The sequence below is a fragment of the Lepisosteus platostomus genome, chromosome 6 (assembly GCF_059453375.1).
Source record: "Lepisosteus platostomus isolate fLepPlt1 chromosome 6, fLepPlt1.hap1, whole genome shotgun sequence".
NCBI lineage: Eukaryota > Metazoa > Chordata > Actinopteri > Semionotiformes > Lepisosteidae > Lepisosteus > Lepisosteus platostomus.
Window position 1 is genome coordinate 25,132,573 of NC_142616.1, and position 18,323 is coordinate 25,150,895.

General features: G+C 34.9%; 1 protein-coding gene across 4 annotated transcripts; it reads right to left on the reverse strand.

Annotated features, from left to right (window-relative positions):
• Positions 1 to 1,773: 1,773 nt before the first annotated feature.
• pwwp2b (PWWP domain containing 2B) lies at positions 1,774 to 18,266 on the reverse strand. Of its 4 annotated transcripts, XR_015939517.1 has the most exons (5): positions 17,655 to 18,266; positions 16,084 to 16,385; positions 9,279 to 10,890; positions 4,576 to 8,119; positions 1,774 to 3,200 (listed from the first exon to the last, which is right to left on the reverse strand). XR_015939517.1 is itself a non-coding variant. In XM_088635023.1 (4 exons), the coding sequence occupies exons 2-4, from the start codon at positions 16,221 to 16,223 to the stop codon at positions 3,194 to 3,196; spliced, it is 1,755 nt and encodes a 584-aa protein (XP_088491149.1). In that variant the 5' UTR covers positions 16,224 to 16,385; positions 17,655 to 18,266; the 3' UTR covers positions 1,774 to 3,193. The 4 variants fall into 4 exon arrangements, 3 of the variants coding, with proteins under 3 accessions (XP_088491149.1, XP_088491151.1, XP_088491150.1); XM_088635023.1 differs by lacking the exon at positions 4,576 to 8,119 and having other exon boundaries at positions 9,283 to 10,890; XM_088635025.1 differs by lacking the exon at positions 4,576 to 8,119.
• Between the last annotated feature and the right edge of the window lie 57 nt (positions 18,267 to 18,323).

Sequence of the window (18,323 nt, forward strand, 5' to 3'; positions counted from 1 at the left end):
GATGAGGACAGTGAACATCAGGTATATCTTAATCTGCAAAACCATAGAATCTTAAAAGGGTGTACTTTCTTTTTCATCTCACTGTATAACAAAGTTATTGGTATTTCAAAGTGAGTGTTATAATTGTATGCTTGAAAGCAACAAAATAAGAAAAACCTATGAAACAGCGAAACAATGTGGCTAGGTGCATCTCATGTCAAAAAGCGTTAGGAAAATTAAAAGGGAATTCTTCAATTAGGTGTGAGACTAGCAAGTTATAAACTGGTTTAGCACTTATTATGCAATACCTGTGAGCTACAGTGTTTAAACATTTCATTTAATAGCTTGACTAAAACCACGTGGCACAGCTAATCTTATAATCTAGGAATGGCTATTACTAAATCACATAGCTGAAGCTTAAGTCTCAAGATCCGAAGAGCATTAAAAATAGCAAAACATTCCATCTTAAAAAGGTTGATGATTTTCTGGGCAGCCAATCCCCTAAATATATATGTACTGTATATAATAAAGAAACGGATCACTTTTAAGTGCAACAAAATCACAAATTTATCTGGAAAAAGAATCTTTTTTATAGCAGGAAACCTAACATTTTTTAGATAATACAGGCAATTCATTATGCTCATTAACATTTATCATCAACAGGGGATCTATTGTAAAACTCAGACCAGCAGCATGTGTCACAACTATTGTTATGTGTCACACTACCAATACAAGCTATACATCTGGGATAAATACTTGGCACCATTTGGCTGACACTGTCATATGGCATCTCATCATAAAGCTTGGACAAGCATAAGCCCGTTCAATGGTCTCCGAGCCCTAGATGCCACAAGTCATCCCATTTTATCCCATATTTTTTGATGGGGCTCATATCTGGCAAGGTGACCATCATTTGCAATACTCTCATATTCGAGTGAATATCTCACATACCTCACAAGAAAGCTCTTGCTACGTGCGGAAGATAAAGATGTACATCAAAGGCACAATATGATGGTAACTTTCATGAGGATCCTTCGTTTTTTTAACCCTAGATTTCTGCCAGGATTCAAATAAACACGTTAAATGACTTCATCATGTGTTTCAAATGAACTTTCTCTGATGAGGTGGCTTAGTGCTTATACATCATGAACAGTCAATTAATCAAAATATTTAAAAAAAAATTCAACATCCAAAGTTCATAAAACTAAAACAATTCAAAAAAATTAGTCACATTTAATGTTCAGTATATAAATTGACTGCCCAAGAAATAAAGCTTTAGTCTGTTAATCGTGGGAGTTCATAGAGCTGTGGTCTTGTAAAGCGCTTTTTTTGTGTAAAATACATTTTTCATGAAAGAAAGATAAACATTTATAAAACATTAAGCAAAGAAACTTGAGTATATGGTAAAAACCTGGTAAAATTACAACCTTTAAAAAATGATTAATGTTCTTAGAATGTCACCTTTGAGCAATCTTTGATCTTTTTCACTCAGACTCAATGCCTTGTGCTGTGTATAACATGCAGAACAGACTTCTACAATTGAGAATTAAACATTGCAGGTCTGAGCCTTCACAGTAAAGGGACTGAAATCAAAATACAGTAAACGGAAAACTTACACATGATGAATGCAAGGCAAAGATGGGGACAAATTTTATACTTAAAGCAATACGCCTGATTCCAAAGAAGTACAAAAAGATTGCATCACCCATATTAATCCACAATGATAGCTAACCTGTTTAGGCTTAACATTTCAGCTTGTCAGAAAATTGTTTAAAAAAGACTGGAATGCACATATTGCTTGTATATTTTATTTTACGTACAGTAAATCAAAAATAGCTCAGTAAGTTGGGATGGGTCACAGCAAGTTACTTTATTGCTTTATGCAATATCTTCACCTGTTGTTTCCAGTCTTCAAAAACCAGCAGGTTATACAAGTGAAACGGCATGAATATGTGAACACTGTCCAAATGTTCTCAAAAATATACATATGTAAAGAAATAGAAACCAAGCCCTTTTTTTAGGGCAGTGCAATTACAGTGAGCCTTAAATATGCAATACGTATGTTTTAAACTCCTCTCCCTTCAACCCCCAACCTCATATTACTTACTGTGTAATTTATTTTTTAAAACACGTCAGGCAAATATTTCTTATATTCTTGAGCTTCAACAAGTCCTTTCATTTCAATAATAGTAAGCCTGATCACTGACTTCCTCTTTAGAATAAACTGGTGTTGCATTCACAGCATTCATTCAATATTTTAAAGCTTTATACAAAACATGATGCATAGAATTCATTACTCGAACGGAACATTTGGGAAAATGTACAATACACTTAAATTAAGTGCAAGAATAGTGTATACACCCCCATATAAGAACTGTTGCTTTCAAATTAATTGTTTATTTATCCATGTTACAAGAACCATTTAATGCTTTTATCTGAGGAACTCCAGTTAGTGTTGTGACATAGAAACTCAAAACTGGTTTACAGCAGGCCACCAAGGTAAAGATAAAGTGCTTTCTTCTAACGAAACATTAAATAGAGCAAGAACAGAAAGATACATCGATCACCAGCATAGAAAGTAGTCTAAGATAAACACAAAAATAACTCTTCCTTTTTTATGGAAATATAGAAACGTATTGGCATGAAAAGGGTAACAATGCTGCAGCTATTAAAAATAATAACATACCGAATTTTAAGACCTACTGTATGATTTCAGAAAACCAATGCTTCACATTATTTTTGGATCTGTAAAGTGAAAACTGTACAATAAGACTGTTCTTTTTCTTTTTAAAAACTGATGGCACCAGGATTCATGTAATTCAGTCATTCATATCTCTTGTTAACAGTCATAGCTGGGTGAAATATCCATTATGTAAAACAAGCAGCAGCAAATAGATTTAGATTGTAAAAGATTGACTAAAGTGTTGCAGATAATAAATACATTCTGAGTTGTAGGATCACTATTCACTCTATTAAAAATAAATTCTAAAAAGGAATCCTTAAGTTGTCCTTGAGAAGCCTCATCTATGTCTTGCTCCCTAACGTGACCACTGCTTCACCCAGGTGTCCTTGTTTTTCTCCCAAGCTGAGGAGGGCTTCAATCCCAAAGATCTTCCCATATCAAGAAGTATGGCAACCAAAAGGCTCTCCTGGGGAACATAGATGGATGTTCGTAGGATTATTAATCACTTGGAAGACAGCTGTACTCCAATCTTCAGTGTCTTTTAAAAAGGGAAAAAAGGAGATACCAAATTAGTCAGCAAATTTAAATAAAAAACACTTTTTGAATGTTCAGGAGTTCTTAGCATCTGAAGGTCTCCTTTTTTTATTAACTGCATGCAATAAATGTTAAGCTCTCTCATTGCAGTCAGGGTACAGTGTTATTGTCAGTAAGGTAAAAACAAAGATGCAGCATTAATGATTATCCCCCTCCACCCATTAAGTGGTATGTAATTTCCTCAGACAGCTTTGACTGTGTTCATCACTTACACATGACTGTTTCACAGTAAAACGTTAAATACTTGCCATCATTACTTGTCTGGAGCTTGGACTTATTCTTTCTTGAGGGGCAATTTAACCCAAACATGACTTGAAATTATTCAGTTTTAAAGAACATTAATGCTGAACATAATTTCAATATCATTCCAAGGTCACGGTGTAGCTACTATAGGATAGTAAAGCAATAAATGATTCATTATTTTAATGTGATGTATCCATCCATTATCAGAAAACCTCTTATTTCTGGCAAGGGTTGCAGCAACTCAGATATACATCTTGAAAACACAGGGCACAAGGAAGGAATATACCCTGGATGGCATGACAATCCCCTGAAGGACACTCAGGCAAGTCAGAGACATTACATTACAGAGACACCATGCTGCAGTGTGGCCATAATTGATACTATAGTGATTTGATTTGTTCTGTATACCTTCTAGCATTTAATAAACACGTCACAGAAATATATTTAATAAGCAAGGTTTTTAATATGAACTCGTGAAAAGGAGAGAAGTCAGAAAGATAGTTATCAGAACAAACAACAGTTATTCCAAAAACATTAACAAGCAAAGCTCAAGGCCCACCCTGACAATGTAGCAATGGAAAAAGTAACCACATTGATGAATGCCTTGATAAAAAACATGGCATATAGATTAATCAGTTAATAAGAAATTCTTTTACTAAGAGACATATTGTAATATCTATTAAAAATCACTAGGTTAACTTTTCATATGAGGAAGAAAAGCTTACAATGGATTGCACCGAGTGTGAAATTAAACTGTTAGGTTTATCACACATTTTCTTTGAATTGAAACAGTACATCCTCAAATGACCGCTTTGTGATTTTGTTTTTTACAGAACCAGTTAAATCGGCACAGCTGTTTAAAATACTTAAATGAAAGTCATTTAAAATTTTGTAGATGCTGCAAGAATCCTTTATAGCATGTGCACTTTAGTTACAACAGGCAATATTTTAAAACCAACTCCCAAATTACATACAGTAAATTTTGTTCGTTTAAAACTGTTAACGGTAAATGCATTGAATACTTAAAAGTGATTTACGTAGAGGACATAATATGACCTAATTGCTAAAATACAGACCATTTATTCAATCACTCATCCATCACTTTTCAGAAAATGCTTTATCCTCCAAGGGTCGAAGTGAGTTGAAGTAATCTTGCAGGGACTCCAGCCTATCGCAGTGTACAAATTCACACAACCGTTTACACACTAATAACTAATAATTACATTTCACCTGCTACAAAAAGCCAAACTGATTATCTCCATCATGCAACATAACCTTCTGATGTCTAATCGATACATAGGATACAGACAGATTAATTTTAATTTCAGATTAATTATCTCATAACAGCACAAAATCTCTTCAGATAAGGGTAAAAATGGTAACCCCATTCTCGTCAACAGCATCTTCCTTTTTAAAGACATTTCATTGCCAGCAACTACTGCTGCATGCTGTTTTGTTGTGCATTTGATAAATAAACTTTGATTTGATTACAGAATGCATATATAATCAGAATAACAATTCTTTACTAAAAATTAAGTCAACCCACAAAATCAAAAGTTTAAATATACAATTATAATTGCTTGGGTAACTTTTGATCATTGCAGTGAGAATTATCCCATACATCTTTAGAATTTTTATAAGTCTTAGTATTCCTTTGCAACCATTTTTATAGAAACTGGAACAAGTTACAATACTATAATGTGGCCAGATAACATAGGAATATATTTTGTAATGCAAACAATTTGGCACAAAATCTCTTTCAAATCTCTTCAAAACCTGCACATTTATTTAATCCAGTTTATTTTTTCTAATATTGCATTACCTAATAAATATTTAGATAAGCAAGCTTAGGACTGGTCCTAATTAGGGTATGAAAAAAAACAGTCAATAAAATTTCAATCCCCTGAATTTGGTAACAGTTTATATAAAATGATTCTGATGCTCCATACATAAAGTACTCACAATTAAAAGAGGCAACATAATGAATTGTTGGACACAAAATATGACAGAACCAGTTTGCAAAAGCAAATGCTTTTTTTCCAGGAAACAAAAATGAAAGATCTGACCTAAAACACACCGGCTTTTTTGACAAAAGTGAAATAGAACATCAGTTTCACACAGATAACTTCAATGCATTCAGAATTGTGATTTTCAGAACTGATTGCACTTTATTTTTGATTCAACAATTTTAATTCAAGATGAAGATGCATTTAATCTGCTCCTCAAAAAAGTAAGGTTCCTTTTGGCCTTTGTCTCACCAATAACATTATCGCATAAAAATAAGTAAAGCTGAAAGATTACGTGTTTTGTCAAATGGAAATATTTGGCCACTGCATCTATACTAAAATGTTTTAGAAGGCATTTTATTTTGGGGCCATGGGATAATAATGTAAATTTTGGTGTTGTTGGTGCTCTGCTTTATTTCAAACAAATGAACATGGAACTGATAAGGTAAGATATTTTCTTTTGCAAGTGACAATATTCCTAAAATGAAATGGTCAAATCATATTCGAAATTCTGACTTCCAAAAAGAGGTGAAGTACTACATCAGTTTCACCAAAATAATAACAGTTGAAAAACACCACAAGTATTTTTTTCTTTAGTTTATTTTTGTAAGCAAGGCAGCAAGGCTTTAAAAATCTGGTCTTTAAATTTTGTTAAAAATGATCTGGTATATAATTTAGTTGACTTTATTCATAATAACACATTTTAAAATTCACATTTATCCTGTGCATCATCAATGTAAGGTTCAAATTCAAGTTTTAGATTCTCTAAGCACCCTTTGTTCTTTCTAGTGGCGGGTCATGTGCTCTCAACATGCTTAACACTACAGAAACCAGAATAAGCGTCAGTCTGATTGCGCTTGAGTAAGGGCTATAAGTGTTTAAAACGATCAACAACTTAACACAAGTTTGTCTGTTCGAGTTACCTTGATGAGTTACTTGGCATACATCAAGGATCTCCTCATTTTAGACTTTGCCTTCCACAATTTCTGATTTATTCGTTATGGACTCACATATACAGTATATAAACCTGTGTAAACGTAGCGAATATCTGAAATGCCACACGCTTGGTTCTTAATCACAAACCTGCTTTGGGAACCTGATCGGGAAAAGAAGTGTGTTCAGGCAGCCTTGTGTACCACTCTGCTTTTAGAAATGTAGTCTTTTCACCAAATGGCTCTGGCTGTTAAAATGCAAATCCAATTGTTAAATTTGCAGTTCTTGGGTATTTTATTTTTTCTTATTTTATCCATTGCCATTTAAGTTTAAAGGATCTTTCATGAGTGTATCATCCAAATTTATAGTTCTCCTTAATGTTTTCCATCGTTTCTACTCCACACAAGTTGAACTCTTTCAAGCTATTTCAGTATCATGGCTCCATGTTCCAGAAGGAAACACTCACACGTTATTGAATTTTTAAGGTAGCAATAGTGTTTTGATAGGATGAACAGAGCAGAATGCCACAATTGCTGCTTTGTGGTTAGATCATCCACTTGAGAGGACAGATTTAAAATGTATACATGTAACAGAATGTTACCAATGATAGGAGACGTAGGAGACAAACAATTCCAAGCAAATTCATGGTCTTTAAAGTCGGACTTTACAAATTCAGACTTTTAAAGGCTAGCAGTTACTCTAATAGCCACGATACAGTTTAAATTAAATGGTGAAAAATCCCCATTACTAAAGCAAGAATTGTTTAGACTGCACAAACAGTCTGGTGTTTATAACGCATTGAATTTGTTTATGCAAAACTTTTAGTGTGGACACTCTTGCAGACAGTTGCCCTGAAAGCTATGGCTGAGGACTGGGTTGACCAGCATAGCCATACCACCAGGCTGAATCCATGGTGTTCATCCAGCAGGGAAAAGGATTCCTGAATGATTCAGAACTGTATTCCATGTTCACCAACACACTACTGAAAAGTTAAAGGCAATCAAGCCTTACATAACCACAATTTGACTATGAGCTTGTGAAATATGATATAAAATATAAACTCAGGAGAGAGTTAAGCACATTTGGAATCTACGTGGTATGCGTTTTGAAAGTTTAACTATTATTAATTAATGTGATGTATCTTATTTATACTGTATTCTTATTCATGTCAAAACGAAACCTATTACACAAAAGAAGTTCTCATGTTTTTTTGGAGAATTGTATTTCAATATGTAAAAAAAGATGGACACCTTTTCATCTTTTATAAATCCCAGGGTGGGAGGATTAAAGGATTGTCATAGCAATGGTCATTACGAACATTTTTGGCTTATAAGTTATAATAGGTTCAGATCAAGAAAATTTAGGTTTCAAAGTACATGAAATTAAATACCCTAAATGAGAAGGTACTGCAGTACCTTACTCAAACCACAAAAAATAGGGAAAGAAATTCCATAGATTAATATTTGGATATATAGGACTTTAATTAATGTAGACCTACATGGTGGTCTATGTTCCACAGAAACAGTGCAATCGTGTAACTATTAGGACACCTAGACCCAGTACTACACTTCCTTATTTAAATGGTCAATTACCTGGTTGCAGATTGAACCTACTTTTGAAGCATACATTATTACTCACAGTCCCCAGTTCAATTCCTGTCATTTGCTGTGTGACTGACATCCTGTAGGACATGGGCATAAAAAAAAACCTGATGATTCTTTCAAGGCTTTTGTATAATTGTATAACTCCAATACTGATAGGCTGTGCAAATATTTGATTTTTACCTCTTCAGTTATAAAACAGAGCAGAGTCTAGCAACAAAAACCTTAACTGTTTATTATCCACGCCTCAACATCTGCTATATATTACCAAAATTCTCAGAACAAACTATGTAAAGGCTTCCCTACCAAACAGATTTTAATAAACAGGTAACAACATAAAGGGTATAATAGCAAAACTGTAGAAATGCAAAGAGGCTTACTAAGCTTTCTCTCAGAAGTGGGTCCAGAATATTTTCTAGGTTTTGTATAAATAAGTGGTTTATTTGTATAAGCTGCAATTGGAAAAAAAAAGACCCATTTCAGTTCAAGCCACACTGTCTGATGTTTAGGGACACTGAATATTCTAGGCAATTCAGTGTCAACACAACTAAAGAACTATGCCCTTCCTCCCAAACAGAACTACATACACCTTTTCTACATGACAAACTAAGAAGTATGGCAACTACACTTTTCTTACAAGTGATCTGTATTAATTGGCCATATTTAAAGGATCATTCTTACACAGAAATATCTGAAACACTGGTTGTGAAGATTAACCTTGAAATAAGCATATAATAGCATTTAAACATTTAAACTCTCCATGCAGATGAAACAGACTAAAGTGGTTGTATGTGCTCTAGGGATCAGTGATTGCCAAACATCAGCAGGTTAGCAGCACAGTCAGCAGTAGATTATCTACAATGATTTCCTTTCTTCCCTCCTATAACATTAATTTAACATTTAAAATTGTGATGCATCTCTAAAGATGACATCTTATCTATACCCTGCCTCCCAGCTGGAATTCTAACCTGAAACCTTGTTGTATACAAGGCAGAAAAAATGTGTAAAGAGACCACTTTGAGCAGCAGGGATAAAAACTACAAGCTAAAAGGAAACGCCTGTTTCATTAAACTGAATCGTCAACATAATCATCAATACTTAAACATTAAAGATAATTCTGGTATCAATCCAAGAATTTATGCATATTTAGTTAGTGAGAAAAATGTAAGTAAAAAAACAAACCTCAGGAATTCACTAATTTGCTAAAACTACATATTTTGAAAAGTATATTCTACTCACCTACGTTTCACAATGTGTGAGAAGAGAGGCTATTTCTGGGGTCAAATGTTCAGCTGCCTTGGCAGCTTCTGCAATAGCTCTCCGATACATTCCTTTCTTCTTTCGGTTAAATCTCAAACGGAAAAACTCCAGAAAGGGTGAGAGTTTTGACACGGAGAGCAAGGAGGTTGTGGGTGAGCCAAACCAGGACACTTTTGCTTCCTGCCAAAGTGGCTCCCTTTCATCCTTTCTGCTTGTGCTAATGCTCAGAACGCGGGCGGGCCACCATGGAAATCCATGAATTTTACCCCACACTATGTCTCCGACCGATACAGTTCGTCCTTCCTCTGTTACACACTTAGTCACACTTTTGGTGTTTAGTCGAACCGTTAAGGGTGGAACAGTCTTCTGCTCATCTTTTGAAGATGATGAAACAGATATATCTTCTCCAGGAGCAAAGTCGCACAACTCTGGAGATGTCCCATCTGAGCTGCAAGATTTTGATTCGTCCAAACTGTCACTGCTGCAAACAGACAAACTAGACGAGTCCGCTTTTCTCTTACGAAAATTAAGCAGCAAAGTCAAATCACTGTGTTGTTCCACATCACTGTGTTGCTTCTTAAACTCATCCTCTTCCCCGGAGCTACCTGAGGACATCTCAAGTGAACTCTTCTCAACAGAGTCTTCTGAATGCATATCGGTATGAACTGATCTCTGCATCTGCTGGCTTTGTCTCCGTGGACCATCTACAAGTTCGGCCTCATATATTGAAATGCTGTCCTCTCCACTGTTTCGAGGTTTTAGTCTGATTTTTGGAGATGGAACATCCACACTGGAATGCAAAGGCCTTGTTAGTTTGAGTTTTGGAATGGATGTAGCTGAGCAACTTCCTGACTTTTCAAGAAGGCTTTTGTTTTCTTGAAGGTCTCTGCTTTTGTTGTGGTCCCCAAAGCCATTCTGCATCAACTGCTTTGGGCAGAATGGCTTTACTGAGCCATGCACTCTTGAGGGAATTTTCATCACTTCCCCTTTTCCCTGTGGAGTACTATAAGATATCTTGATAACTGGACTGTGAGGAACAATTTCCCCTGGAAACCGGTCTTCATCTTTTTTCTCCTTTTTCCATCTTTTACTGTCATAGTCCATTTCCTCGCGCCTTTTGGACTCCTTAACTTCAGCGTTCTCCTTTTTAGCAGCTTTAGAATTTTGTCCGTCTTTGTTATCATCATCGCTGTTTAATGTGTTTTTGCACTTCTCACAGAGAACCTGTCTGGGTCGTAATCTAATCGTACTCATGGTCAATCTGCTGGAATCCCGGCTTCGTCGTTTTCTTCTTTTGATAGTCCTTGGTGGAGGCTGAGGGACCCACTGGTTGTAGCTATGCCGGACCCACAGGGGCTGTGGAAAAGGAACCCCATCAAAATAAGGAGGGTAGGGGGGAAGCCCTGTAGGCACAGGAGCAGGAGTAGAGACAGGCTGATTCTCAGGGATCACCTGGGTCGTTTCACCGCTTGGTTGTAGCTGAGGCTTAACAGAAGGCTCAAAGCACATTTTGTCATCTAGCATTCCACTGGGTTTTGATACTGGAGGTTCACTCTGCTTCAATACGTCTGGTAGACAAAATAGCCCAGTCCTGTGAAGAAAACATACAAATAAAAGCATACACTAAATAAAACATGCAAACCACATGCACACAGACATTCATCTAGTGCTGTTTTTAGTTGCAAAAAATTATTTATAGAATAAGAAACTTTTTAGGGAAATATGAAAAAATGCATGAAAACGTCCCATTCTAAATAGACAAATTATTAACAGTTGCTTTAGCAAAAAAATGAGAACATTTAGACAGTAACGTTAGTCTGTACTGACAGACAAGGCAGACTAATATTAAATAGCCCAATTAGCAAATGGCATGTCCATCTAGAGCCGAAAGCCTGTTCAGCAGGCCATATGGCACAGTTAAGCATGTTTTTTCCTCATTGCTTTCATTATTTTACTAAAAGAACAGCTGAAAAATAAATGAGGAGGTAAAGATCCTTAAAAAACAACTGTACATTCAGTACAGAACAAAGTGACTGGACATTCTAAGTTTATAAGACATATAAAGAAAAAGAACTGAAAAGCTGGCATTGTGTATTTCAAGTACAGGACTAGATCTCTAATGCACAGCAACAACAGCACAAACAGTTCTAAAGATAAAAAAAAACTTGACCTTGTTAGTTTGTACTGGAGCTATGCAACTGTAAAGCATGCATTAGGCATATTAAATATATTGAGAACATCTAAAGTAATGCTCAGCCTTGTGATATCCTATGCTCAAGTCATGCGTTTTTGTTTCCGGGACAGGGAAGCAATCCTCCAGTAATACAACTGCAGAGATACAGTATCATTGCTACAGCAGACAACCAGGGGCCAAAAACAAGCTTAGGAGTCGATCCTGAGACCAGCTCCTTTGAATAGATGGACTAAGGTTCAAGCTGAGCTCAAATTCTTGACCAGCTTTCGGCATCATAACCTGAGCCTATTTTAAGAAGTAAGGAACTTCATCTTAAAGGATACAGTATTAAATAGACAAAGCACCTGATTTAAAATTAACTTGGAGGAGATGTAGAGATTCTGTATTATCATGGTTGCACTTAAGACAAAATAAAAAAAAAATCATATAACTTTAATGTAGCAATGGAACCTACAAAAATCACTGTGGTCATGACATGCCCCAACTTTTAGAAGCATTTAAATTGAGTTTTCAGACAATGGAAAGAAGATTATGTTAAAGTGCTCACATCAACTTTCATCCTTGAACATTATCAATGATATTCTGTCAACAAGAGTTTGTTATGGGACATGATGATATGTTCTAGGATATATAAAATACAGCTACAGTAAAGATGAGTGAATAGAAGATCTTAAAGCAAAACTGAATTCTTCATTTTAGACTTATGACATTACTTACATAAGCATTATTATAAGCTCAACACAAAGTAAAATAAATACCACAGCACAAACATATTAATAAGAATAATAATGGGCAGAGGGGTAATGTAGTGGAGGGGTGGGGCAACAGGTTGAATAGGCCTGGTTAACAGTTAGATGTCATTTTATGAGATGTAAGTTTAATTCTGTTTTTTTTTTTTAAACATTATTTTACTATAATCACACTTAAAATGTATCATATTTTGCATTTGATGACAAAGAGCAAACTTAAAACCTATACACCCTATTAAAATAGCTATGAGAGACAGCTGGTCTCTTCTCATTTGTAATCTTTATTATGTTTAAATGGCAAGCTTGTAAAGTACTGGTCTCTTACACTAAAATTTCTTAAGAGGGGAAAATGATTATGTAAATAAAATAAAACAAGAATGATGATACACCACTTTTTTCTAGGCTTTGATAACTATGCACTTAAGAATAGTACATATATTCTCTAACATTCACATACCTGAAAAACAAAATATCAAACAAGGACTATATAATAAACGATAAGCAAGTATAATTAAAGTTATAAACATAAATGTTTTTTTATTTATTCCAAAAGAGTAGGAATGTTTTAGGTCAGTCTACTTACAATGTCTATCACATACATACAAAATCTGTTAGTCTGTTCATTAAAACTAAAGTGCGTCTTGGTTTCCTGTTCATCACATTTTTTTTAGTTTTCTGTGCTGAATATTTTTATGTTGAAGAAATCAACCAGGAAGCAAGTCCGGTCAGCTGTCAGCTCTATACCGCTGTCATAACACTTGACAAACCAGTTCATTGGTGTCAGTGTAGGGTTTTAATGTATTTGTTTATTTTATCTAAATTGTTTTTTTTTTTAGCATGGAAAAACTACTTTACACTCTGAAACACATATTGACTTGAAAACAATTGGGGATTTTTTTTCTGATTTGAAATGGCCCATATCTAACATAAGACATTACAATACCATAGAAATGTGTCTTAAATATTGTGAACTGTATTTATCCCCTAAGAAGATAACTTGCTAACCACTAAAAAATAATAAACAGATTATGACTGCATATTCTTATATGTGGGTAAAGAACTGAGTGTCCTTCCAAAAGTATAGGAAGCATTGAATAAACAAGATATTCACACAGAAGCTTTGACATTCTTGAGAAATGGTTAGAAATAAAACTGTGTATTAGAAATACCCGTGCATTGTGAGAAAAACTACAACTACAAGGCTCTGTACTATTTAAGATCTACAACATTAATTCAAAATTTCTTTTTATACTTTATTTCAATGCTGCAAAAAGGTAGTATATCCAAATAATTAGTCAACTTCCTGGAAAAAAGGAAGCTTCCAAAAAGTTTTAAACCGTGGAGCTCTGCAAACTATTTACACCAGTGATATTACTTTAATGAAGTAGCTGAAAAAAGACTGTGCAGCGTCTGGTCTGAGGAGTACTGTAAGGAAATGCCAGACAAAATGGGAGAAGGAAGTGAACTTCGGATAGGAGCTCATACACAAATCTCATAGAACTGAAGACTCTATGCTATTAAAAAAAATGCTTTAAAAAATAAATACATTCCACCTTATTAACTGTTTCAAAATATTTCGGTCTGAAAAGAATTGCTCATAAATGGTAAGATCTTTGAAGACCTTTAACAAAAGTGAAGCACAAGAATATGCAGTGGTTATTTTTTGCCATTTCTTAACAGGTTTTCTTAAATTGTTTAGTTACTTTTGTAGAGTGATTTAATGTAATTTTAAACAGCTATTCACTTTTCAGGCCGACCGATTTATCTGAAATGGTTTTTCTGAATAACACTTATCTTAACCAGATTTTATTGAAAAATTCATGCATTAGCCCGTGTTTTCTACTGCAATTTAGTATTTCACTTGCTAATGTCTAAGGCTCTTGCATGCTAACACAAACCCTGCATTTTAAATGTGACATCACCTGAGCATTTATTATGCATTTTAATAGGGTGGGGGTTGGGATAGTGTCTAGCAGTAAGCTATTGTTCTCATGTTTAGAATACAACTACCGCATATAAGCCTGTTCCTGTGGTAGTCAAGCTAATATTTTCACATTTGAATGTTTCAGGAGTTAAAATACAAATCACCGTTTTGAGCACAAAAAATAAATTGTTGCTGCCCTGTCAGAATTGAAACAGGCCTTTTCTGCTAGACACCAAACAAAGAGCTGTAGGATATACTAAAACCCCCCTCTTTGCTCTGGACAAAACAATCCCATGATTCTCTGCAGTAGTCAAGGATCTGGGAGATTCAGGTTTTTTTGTCTTCGTGTGTACATGTGTCTGCAGGTACTGTAAGTGCACACATTTCTAAAAGATGGTTTAGAAATCATGTTTTCATCAACAACTAAACTAGTTAAATTATACCCCATGACAGTGGTTATATGTTTTATCATGCACAGCTGGAACTTAATTCATAGAAAAGTGCACCCAAAGGTCTCATAAAGATGCAGAACTATGCAGAGTACCTCAGTAAAAATTGCACATGTATAACTGTACTGAAACAATGAGGTTGGCTAACTAAAAATATAAATAGATCTACATACTGTCCAAAGAACAATGCAGACATTAAGGTTGTGAAGCAGAGAAGCCAACAGCACTCATTCGAGCTTGGCCTATTTAAGGTTATTGTTATTACAAACTCTTGGATAGCTTATTTAAAATGGTACTCAGTCTTCAAATATGGATATAAATACCCCATCCATTACAAAACATATTGCTCCCTGCAAAAATGTTTTGTCTATTGATTGAAAGGGGGGTAAAAAAAAACCCACAGCACTCCCAAGTCCAAAAATCTAATATATGTTTAAGAGTAAACCTGGCAGGATTGTAACAGTTCTCTATAAATAATCAGACGGTTAAAGCTACTAGCAACACAAGGCATATCCATGTGACTGAACAGTTCTGATGACAGGCTGTAACTAGAAGCAAGATGCCTCATCCCCTTTTTTGAAAGTATTCGGTGCATATCTTTAATTCTCAGTACTACAGTGTGTGTGCTCACCAACTCAAAGCCACACTCTTTAGAAAAATCCATTCTTAAACATATATTGCTGAAACAATACCGTGCTTTATAATACATAGTGCAACAGAGAAAGGGGCTATTTATTTTATTCTGTATCAGTAGAAAAATTACAAGTCAAGCACACTTGATGTCCTCAAAACCTTTAATAGCCTTTTTTTGTCTTTGGTAGGCATATTAATAAACAAATTGCAACACAATGGCAACTATGTTTTTCAAGGACCTACAGTACCTAGTGAACAGTAAACAAACGAAACTCATAGCATTATAGCATATAATGTTAGAAAAGACAGCGCTATAAATAACTTAATATATTCAAGTGAAAATTAAGTTTTAATTAATTTTAAGCAGCATCATAAGTTTAATGAAAAGGTCTCAGCAACAGCACAAAAATAATTCCACCCACATTTCTGTAAAGAGGCTTTGCTCAGTCGTTTTTCATAAAAATTGCACATATGGTTTTACTATTGTTATTTACTTTGGCATAGATATTGCAAATAAAATGTACCTTGCAATCCGAATATTTAAGTTTTTTCAGATATTTTATTTGTTCAAATATTTTAAATATTATTCTGAATTCTATTATTTTAAATAACATTAAACTTTTAAAGACAATAAATACACAATAATTCTGTACGATATTATTCTAGGTTTAAATGTTCGTGTGAAAGATTCATTTTAATCTCCTAAAGCACTCCATTACATTTATTGAAGGCCTAGCCCTAATGTCTTTCGGTCGCCTCCTTTATTTACCCTTATAGGCCCGCGTAGCTTTTAAATGTACAATATCTAAATAATTTAAGTAAAACAAACACTTACTTTTTGTTGCAGTCTAATAATATTCCTGTGTAGCTCCGATCTCTGTAGCTGAGGGTCACCACTAATGTATCATTTACTATCTGCTCGATGAGCACCGGAATCCGAGAGCCGGCCCGCAGCTCCTCCGACACAGCCTCCATATTTGTTGGGGTGAGGTGTCCGGGTTGGCGCTGCTCGATCCCGGCTGCGGGAGCCACGATCGCCTCGGCCTAAAATCCTTCTCCCTTCTTCTTTCGAGCACGGGAGGCTACACCGGGGCACGGAATGACGCCATCACCTCCACCAAGGCAATTACAACAGTTCTGCCAGTGGTGACATCACAAAGAAAGACGAGAGGAATCCTTAAACATTGCTGGCCCAAATGAAAAAGGAACTACAGTATCGGCATTCTTACACGATGTTTATTAGAACTGTAACATATTTTTGGATCTACAGAAATGCAGTAACAGTCAACGTTTTGACATAAATTACTTTGTGTTTTTTCTTTGTATCCTGATATGTGAACTACATATCAACCAATTCCTAAATAATTGCACCTATTTGTTTCTAAATATAGATAAGTACTGTACCTTTATGAAATTCAAACTGTGTAGTTTTTGGGTTGCATCATGTATTACTTACCCCGCGTTTTTTTAATCATTCGTAATGGATTGTCATTGTTGCATTAGTTGATCTTAACAACACATGTTTACATATATTTAGTTTTAATTTATGTTATGTTACTATGAGTTTCCACTTGTTTAAATATTTTATTTTTAAGACTGAACAGGGGAATACAGTCATAGAATGGAAACAGACCCTAGGTGAATAATGACAAATCTGGATGAAAGAATACTACTGTAGTTTAATATTGTACCCATGAGAAATTTAAAACGTCTACCAACTACCGGAGTAAAAATGCCCTTGCCCTGAAAGTTTTGTATACAGTTTTTCCAGAAGTGTTTAGAAATCACATGGGAATGTTATTTCAATTATTAAATACAAATCTTATTAACATTCTACGGAATTTTATAGTGCCTACTTCTAAAAACCATTAAACTTAAGCAATATCCTAGAAAAACAGTTTTGGACAGAGAGCATTAGGTTTAGCATAAGATTAGATTTAGTCTTAAATAAACAGAAATCTCATTACCATTGATATAAACAGGTAAACGAGGCAAACAAGGAAAAAAGGGTAAGATAATTACTTAAAATACAAACGTTGCATGGTTTTGAAATATTAAAACATGAGGTTGCAATGCAGATACTTTTAAACGTGTTTGCAGAACAGCAATACACGTGAAGAATTAGCGTAGTTACAATCTGGAAACAAAGTAAACTAAAAACAACTTGGATACACTGTAGTCACTGTAAATTCACATTTGTCAACAATGTTCCCATTAATATTACACAGGTGTTGCTGCTGATAAAGCAGAATTGAATGCTTAAATTAACACTCCAGAAACAACAGCATGTAATCAAAGCAAAGAACATAATTTTTATTACTATACGATTATAAAGCACTTTGGATAGCTTCACTGCATACAGTGCGGATAAATTCACAAAAACAAAACAAGATCATAGAATATTACCAGTTCCTTCGCGAGCTTCTTGTCCGATCAGATACATAAAGCAAATTAACTACAGATATGTGCACAAAACGCCCCACAGTGGCGAAATTCAATACAGAGTTCTCTGTACAGGTTCTGTCTACGTGAATGCAATAACACCGTTTAGAAATGTTAACAGCAGTTTGAATGCTCATAAAGTTGGTTCTGAAGTCTACATATACAATAGGTTATCCGCATTAGAGAGTTCGGAAGCTTCTTTAGATGTACTTCATGATTTTCTTTTGATACATTTGCCAAAAATTAGAAAAAAACTTTATTTAGACAAATGAACTTTGTTGAAGTTGTACATTGACTTACTGATGACAAAACGGATAATTATATAAGGACCGTTTACATAAGTATACTGTTTAACTACTGACCACTTTTTCCTGGTCAGGGCTGTAACAACCCAGAGCCTATCTTGGATATAATCTTGGATGCACAAGGCAAAACAAAAGACTACACTGGACAGAATCAAAGGGTGTGTACATACACATTTACACACAACCACACAGGGGCAATTTAGAAACTCCAATTAAACTAGATAGCATGTTTTTGGAAACTGGGAGGCAACTAGAGCACTTGGTGGAAAATAAATGCATAAATGTGTAGAGAACATTCAAAATTCCAGACAGGCAAAGTGATCAAGAA

Coding starts and splice junctions, on each gene's coding strand:
- pwwp2b (XM_088635023.1), bottom strand. CDS start 16,223: ATGGAGGCTGTGTCGGAGGAGCTGCGGGCCGGCTCTCGGATTCCGGTG. Junction 10,891..16,083: donor TTATTAGACTGCAACAAAAA/GTAAGTGTTTGT, acceptor TTTTCTTCACAG/GACTGGGCTATTTTGTCTAC.